General features: G+C 39.1%; 1 protein-coding gene across 4 annotated transcripts in view; it reads right to left on the reverse strand.

Annotated features, from left to right (window-relative positions):
- Positions 1–8,043, reverse strand: part of FBXL2 (F-box and leucine rich repeat protein 2) — a 142,188-nt gene that overhangs the window by 57,048 nt on the left and 77,097 nt on the right. Inside the window, exons 3-4 of one of the 4 annotated variants that reach the window (XM_034991547.1) lie at positions 2,203–2,257; positions 1,632–1,706 (exon numbers count right to left, since the gene is read on the reverse strand). The exons of 2 other annotated variants lie outside the window; for them this stretch is intronic. In XM_034991547.1, coding sequence (XP_034847438.1) covers positions 1,632–1,706; positions 2,203–2,257 — 130 coding nt within the window. Of the gene's footprint in view, positions 1–1,631; positions 1,712–2,202; positions 2,258–8,043 lie in introns of those variants that run through there. One more of the 4 variants, XM_034991573.1, reaches the window with a different exon arrangement.

Below are 8,043 nucleotides of genomic sequence, written 5' to 3' on the forward strand. Positions count from 1 at the left end.
CAGGGACCACAGTCCAAAACAGCAACTGAGAGCTTATCTTTCCAGGCTGGGCATGAAGCCCTGAGGTCCCCGACCCTTCCAAACTCAGAACACCACAACATGCAAGGAAACCCACAGTGGGAAACCCTGTGCTCGGCCCCACTTGCTGCAGGTGCTCTGCTCCACCGGTCTGGGATGGGATCAGAGTCTCTCCAGCTGGTAACCTAGAGAAGTAGGGGAAGGGCCGTCACAACTGATTGCTAGCTCTTCTAGGGAACACCAGGTTCAGTAACTCATAGGAAACTGTGTGGGCTCATCTCACTGTTAAGCATGATTATTTCCTTATCCATTAAAAAAGGCACAAAACATACACTTTGTCAAAAACACTTGATGAAAATGCTATATGAGGAACTGAATTAAAATACAACTCCATGACTACAACTGAATTGGCTAAACTAGAAATGAATAAGGTTTTCCCAACATTGCGTAGATAAACTTCAGAATCTCCACATCCTTAAAAGAGTAGTCTAGATAATTATTATGTGCAGTGAATATTACTTCCCTCTTTCTTTTTGGTTATAAATTGTATTTAATCTAAAAGTTGTTTTAAAATAAACTTTTCTCGGGGCGCCTGGGTGGCTCAGTCGTTAAGCGTCTGCCTTCGGCTCAGGTCGTGATCCCAGGGTCCTGGGATCGAGCCCCGCATCGGGTTCCCTGCTCGGCAGGAAGCCTGCTTCTCCCTCTCCCACTCCCCCTGCTTGTGTTCCCTCTCTCGCTGTGTCTCTCTCTGTCAAATAAATAAAAATCTTAAAAAAAAAAAAAATTAAGAAAAATAAACTTTTCTCATTTGGTCAGGCTTACCACTCTTACATGGGGATATTCACATATTTCCAGATAAATACATGAGAATCCTAGAATTATAAAAGGTTTTAAGGATTATTTTGCTTCTTTATTTTATAGATAATAAAACTGAAGCATTGAGAGATTATATGGCTTAAGTGGCTGAGCTGCAGTGATATCTCAGGTCTCCAGCTTCACTCCTGAACCCCTGTTTCTGCCATTTCTCCATTCTAGATGCTGAATTAGAATTCTCAGTGGATCTTTCAGATCAATAAATATTTGTCAGGAGTCTCCTAAGATTAAAGCACTGAACTGGGTGTTAATAATGCAAGTATAAGGCTTTAAAAAGCTGAGTGGTAATACCAAGGTTATAGACATGAACAAGGAGGAAAAGTAGTTTGCTATTGATACAGAGCCAAAGCAAAATACAAGCAGAATTTTGGTCTTGATGTACATAGATATCTTTTTTTCTTCTTTATTACACCTTGACATCTTAATATTAAATCTAAATGCAGCAAAAGAAAAGGGCAGGAAAGAGTGACCAGTTTACTTATCTTTTTAAATAGTCTTTTATCTAAGGGTACCTGGGTGGCTCAGTTGGTTTAAGCGTCTGCCTTCGGCTCAGGTCATGATCCCAGGGTCCTGGGATCGAGCCCCACGTCAGGCTCCCTGCTCAGTGGGGAGCCTGCTTCTCCCTCTCCCACCGCCCTCCACTTGTGTTCCCTCTCTTGCTGTATCTCTCTCTGTCAAATAAATACATAAAATCTTTAAAAGAAAAAAAAAGTCTTTTATCTAAAATAAAGCTAACTTACCTCTACATCTGTTTGAAAGTTAAAAAGGTCTATTCTTTGCCAGTTGCTTCCATCCAGGGCTAGGATGTTCCAAGCCTAGGGGGTGGGAGGTAGAGGAGGAGAGATGGGGTGAAAGAGATACACTAAGTGAGACTGTTAATGGAAGTCCTGATTCAACCTTTGTATTTCCAAACTTTTATTCTTGATATACATTAAGTGGATAATCAAATATGGAATTATGATAACACCATGTTATATTAAATGTAAAAGATGACATTTAAAGTTAACTGCTTGGGGCGCTTGGGTGGCTCAGTTGGCTAAGCATCCAACTCTTGATCTTGGCTCAGGTCATGATCTTGGGATCCTGGGATTGAGCCCCGAGTTGGCTCTGCACTAGGTATGGAGCCTGCTTAAGAGTCTCACCCTCTCCCTCTCCCGTTGCCCCTCCCCCCACTTGCACACGCACGCGCATGCATGCTTTCTTAAAAAAATTAAATTAAAAAAAGTTAACTTCTTGCTTGAACTAAAACTCGTTCTCATTCTAATAAAACTCAATATTTATTGATTGATAAAAATCTGGTTAATACTCTACCTTGGAAATCTGTGCACATCGGCACAAAGTTACTATATCCAAGAAGGAAAATATTCTAGGAAGAAAGGGGAAAAACAAAAAAATGAGATGGTATTAACATTTTAGAATATTTACAACTTGAAAGATAAAATCTAATGCGCCATCTGGATATATCATAAGTTTTTTCAAGATTCCTCAATTTGCAATACACAAGCTCACTATAATTCTACAACACTACTGTGGAATATCAAAGGCTCACATGTTCCAAAGCTGTTTGAGACTCACTACACAAATCCCCTTAAAACAGAACCCATTAAACTTTTATGTCCCTTGTTCTATGACATGGACATGGGACAGTAGATCATAACTTGTCCTATTCAAAAACCAACTCTCTAATCTCCTAGACACTAAGCCTGGGGAGATCTAAATCCTTCTAATTCTCATGTCCCTTACATATTACAATACAAACTCCTCTTCTCGTAATAGATGTACCAAACAGGCTCAGATGCCTGAGCCTCAAATAACACAGCCAAGAAAGACTCAGTGATAAAACCCATTTGGCTTTGATGTATTAGTTCACAGGATAGAAAGATGGAGCCCATTCATTGGCAAGTTCTACAGTGACCAGTTTTTCCTGAGCAAAAGCCAAGAACCACAGAAGATGGGAAAGATGGGGAAAAAGAAAAGCAGAGCCATAAACAAAAACCTAGTTGACATCAGTAGTGCCCTTAGAGGAAGCAGTAGCTGTCAGCATGGCAGGGGTCTGAGTGAGGTCCCAACATGGGTGGTGGACATGAGTTGCTGATGACAGCAGAGTGGCAAATAGCTGCGTGTGTCTCAGTGCTGTGCAGTAACAGCTGCAAACAAAGAGCAGCTTTTCTGCGAGAAGAAAGGTGAATGAGGATGAGGTAAGGGACAATAGGATCTCAATTCTTATAGTCCTGGGAGATAAATATGAGTTTCCATCTCTGTGTAGAAGCGGGAGAAGGTAAGATGGCGAACAGCCACCTATCAAATTCTTCAAAATTCTCCAGAGATAACAATCAGTGGTCAGTTGAAAATCCATGGGCTCAGGGAAGGATAGTAGATCCATAAAACACCAGAGCAATACCCTACAATAATGCATACACAAGCAGCACCATGGGGCTAGTGATGCTATAGATACCATTCTACAATATAGGCTCCAATCATTTTCTAGTTAAAAGCAAAGGACAGAAGCATAAGGGCTGCACTGACCTTAAAAGATTGAATGGAACTTTGTATATAGGAAAATGCTGGTGGCTGAAAATATGCACTAAAGTATATGCTAAACATATTTCAGGGTGTCTGCAAACACCTATATTGCCTCTGTGGAAATACATCTTGCCCCACCCACAGGCCTTTCTGCCTCAAACATCCATGTTCTGTGCCATATGACCATGCCACAATGAGCCACAACTCATCACTAGCTCCCTAAAAGACCAAGGACCAGATAGAGAAATGCATATGGTAGAATATCTCATGCTGCAGTCGGGTTCTAAAGTACGAGACTAGGTGAAAAAGGAGTTAGCTAAAGTTTCCCTTGAGAATCCCTTAAGACTGTACCACCCTGGAGACCACATTCTATCACCTCTTGGTAAGAACAATTGCACTGATGTTAATAAAGATAGCTAACTTTGATTATGTATTTACTATGTGCTAGCCACAGTTTGTGTTGGTCATTTAATCGTTTTGACACTGTTACGAGATGCTATTATTATCTCTGTTTTTTGGAGAATGAAATGGAGCACAAAAGTTAAGTGGTCACTGGGTGATGGGCATTAAGGAGGGCACATGATGTGATGAGCACTGGGTTTCATACACAACTGATGAACTGTTGAACACTACATCTGAAACTAAAAAAAAAAAAAAGAAAAGAAAAGAAAAAAAAAAAAAAGAAAGGTTAAGTAACCTGCCCAGGTCATACAGATAGTAAGAGCAGAGCTAGGATTTGAACCCAGGTAGTCTGGCTTGAGAGCCCAAGCCTATGACCACTACACATAACAGCCTTAGAAAGTTTAACACAGCTGTTTTTCCCTCAGGACTGGACTAGATGCTATTTTTGCAACTGAACAGCAGATGAAGTAATTGTGCTTAGTGAGCATGCTGTATGGAAAACACCTATCTTTGAATGCTAGAATCACACTAACTAAAGCAAAATGCTCACACATCCAGACACACATGAGAACCAACAGCCGGAACAAAAGTTCACATTACTCCTCTCGTGCTTCCTACCAAATTTTATGGTTACTGAATGAAAAAGTAGATTACCTTTAGTGTTTACATTATTTTCCCTCTTCCCATCACCCCATGAATGTAGGTGAATTTGCACAAGTTAAATAGGCATGATAGGACTCCAAACTGCCAAATGCAGCCTAAGCCAAATTCCTGAATCATGTTTCAGTGAATAAGATAAATGCCTTGAATGACAGAGCCTGGGACACTGGCAATAGAAACAGAGATAGCTAGAGGAGTTAGAGTCATGGTAAATTGAGTTCTGGCCTTTCCAAAGCATCTTTTTTTTCCTGGAAATTGCTTCCTACCTCAAATGTGGTAACTTCACCCTTCATTAGGAAAGCACTGCAAAGGCAACTTGGTTATCAACAAATATATATAGGGGTATAGAGGAGTGGATGTACTTCTGGACTTTGTATTCTATTCCCCTGGTCTGTTTCTCCACCTTTGTGCCAATGAGACTGTTTTAATTATGAAGCTTTGTAAGTCTTGAGGTCTGGTAACGTTAAGTCCTTCAACTTTGTTCTTCTTCAAGATTACCTCGGCTATTCTTGGTTCTTAGAATTTCCACTTATGTTTTAGAAGCAGCATGTCGATTTTCACAAGAAAACTTTATGAAATTTTTACTGGGATTACATTGCAGTTATAGAAACTTCAGGGAGAATTGAAATCTTTACAATATTAAGTCTTCCAGTCCAGAAACATGATATATTTCATTATTTATTTAGGATGTCTTTCTCATAGTAATTTTTGTAGTTTTCCATATTGATACTCTGTTCATCTTTAGATTCCCCCTCACTGGTTATTTGATGTGTTACTATTAAAATGGAATTTTAAAATGTCATTTTCTGTGTGTTTTTTTTTTAAGTAAGCTCTATGCCCAAAGTGGGGCTTGAACTCATGACCCCAAGATCAAGAGTCACATGTTCTACCAACTGAACTAGTCAGGTGTCCCTTCAATGTCATTTTCTAATTGTTAATATATATATGCGCATATATGTATATAAATTTCCACATATTTAGCTTGTATCCAGCAATATTTCCAAATTCATTAATAAATTCTAATGATTTTTTAAAGATTTAAATAATTACTTAATTTATTTGAGATAGCGAGAGAGAGAGAGAGAGAGAGCGTGCACACGAGCATGAGTGGGGGTGGGGAGGGAAAGGCAGAAGGTGAGTGAGAAGCAGGCTCTCCACAGAGCAGGGAGCCTGACACAGGGTCAATCCCAGAACCTTGGGATAATGACCTGAGCCTAAGGCAGAGGCTTAACCCACTGAGCCACCCAGGTGCCCCAGTTCTAATGATTTTCTACATACAGAATCAATTCATTTGATTTTCTTCCTTTCCAATACTTTTCTTTGTCTTGCCTTATTGAAGTGGCTATGATCTCCTCTAGGGCCAATAATGCTAAGGAAAGGCAGCTTTTTCTCATTGCCATTTCAGAGAAAAAACTGTCACTTTTTAATCACTGATTAGATATTTACTATAGGGTTTTTCCCCTACCTTTTTGACTTTTAAAAGTTACTTTGTTATACCCTGTAAAAGGTTTTTGTCCACGCATGATTTAAACAACTTTAACATTCATTTATCTCTTTTAAGAATTTATTAAAAGAGCAGATAATACACGGAATTGCCATATATTACCTCCGATCTTGACACAGTTTCCCCTATTATTAACATTTTGCATTAGTGTGGCACATTTGTTACAATTGATAAATACTGATACATTATTATTAACTAAAGTCCACAGTTTAGGTTAAGGTTCACTCTTTGTATTGTACAATTAGTTCCATGGGTTTTGACAGATGGATGATGACATGTATTCGCCATTACAGTATTATACAGAATAGTTCACCAGCCTAAAAATCACCTGCCTCACCTGTTCATCCCTTCCCTCCTTCAGATGAAGCCCTGTTAACCACTGGTCTTTTTAACATTTCCACAGTTTTGCCTTTTTCAGAATGTCATAATTGGAATCATATAGTATGTGCCTGTTCAGATTAGCATCCTTCACTTAGCAATATGCATTTAAGGCTCTTCGTCTTTTAGTGTCAAAATAGATCACTATTTTTTATTGTTGTATAATATTGAAACTGATGTACCAGTTTATCCATTCATCTATTTAAAGTCATCTTATTTGCTTTCAGTTTTGGGTGATTATGAATAATTCTTTTTTTTTTAAGATTTTATTTATTTATTTGACAGAGAGAGACAGCAAGAGAGGGAACACAGCAGGGGGAGTGGGAAAGGGAGAAGCAGGCCTCCCGCTGAGCAGGGAGCCCAATGCAGGGTTCGATCCCAGGACCCTGAGATCATGACCTGAGCTGAAGGCACATGCTTAATGACTGAGCCACCCAGGCGCCCCTGATTATGAATAATTCTGCTATAAACATTTGTATGCAGGTTTTTGTGTGGATATGTTTTCTACTCAGTTGGAAAAATACCTAGGAGTAGAATTGCTAGATCATGTAACCTTATGTATAGCTTTGTAAGAAACTGCCAAACTGTCTTGCAAAGTGCCTGTACCATTTTGAATCTCCACCAGCAATGAATGAGAGCTCCTGTTGTTCTGAATCTTGCCAACATTTAGTATTGTTAGATTTTTAAATTTAAGCCATTCTAAATAGGTGTACAGTGATATCTCATTATTTAGTTTTTAATTCCTTAAAGACATGATACTAAGCATCCTTTCATATGCTCATTGTCGTGTGTATGTCTTCTTTGGTGAGGTACCTGTCTAAATATTTTGCCCATTTAAAAAAAAAAGATTTTATTTATTTGACAGAGAGAGAGTACAAGCAGGGGGAGCGACAGGCAGAGGGAGAAGCAGGCTCCCCACTGAGCAGAGAGCCTGACATGGGGCTCAATCCCAGCACCCTGGGATCATGACCTGAGCCAAAGGCAGACACTTAACCCACTGAGCCACCCAGGTGCTCCTGTTTTGCCCAATTTTTAATTGGTTTGTTTTCTTGTTGGATTTTAAGAGTTGTGTATTTTGGACATCAGTCCTTTATCACATATGACTTTGACAAGTATTTTCTCCAAGTCTGTGGTTTGTCTTTTCATTCTCTTAACATTCTTTCTCAGATAAGTTTTTAATTTTAATAAAGTTCAACTTACCAATTTTCTCATTGATGGATCATACTTTTGGTACTGTATTTAAAAATTCATTGCCAAACCCAAGGCCATCTACATTTTTTCTCCTATGCTTCTTCCAGAAGTTTTACAGTTTTGCATTTGCCATACAGGTCTATAATCCATTTTGAGTTGATTTTTGTGAAAGATGTAAGGTCTGTGTTTACATTCTGCCTTTGCATATAGATGTCCAATTGTTCCAACACCATTTGTTGAAAAAGAGAGTTTCTCCATTAAATTGCTTTTTCTCCTGGTGTGCCTGGGTGGCTCAGTGAAGCATCCGACTCTTGATTTCAGCTTGGGTCATGATCTCAGTGTCATGGGATCAAGCCCCACGTCAGGCTCTGCACTCAGCAGGGTCTACTTGAGATTCTCTCTCCCTCTGCCCCTCCCCCTGCTCATGCATGTTCTTCCTCTCTCTAATAAATAAATAAATAAATAAATAAATAAATAAATAAATAAATAAATAA

This window comes from Mirounga leonina, unplaced genomic scaffold (genome assembly GCF_011800145.1).
Source record: "Mirounga leonina isolate KUSES-001 unplaced genomic scaffold, KU_Mleo_1.0 Mir_115, whole genome shotgun sequence".
Lineage (NCBI taxonomy): Eukaryota > Metazoa > Chordata > Mammalia > Carnivora > Phocidae > Mirounga > Mirounga leonina.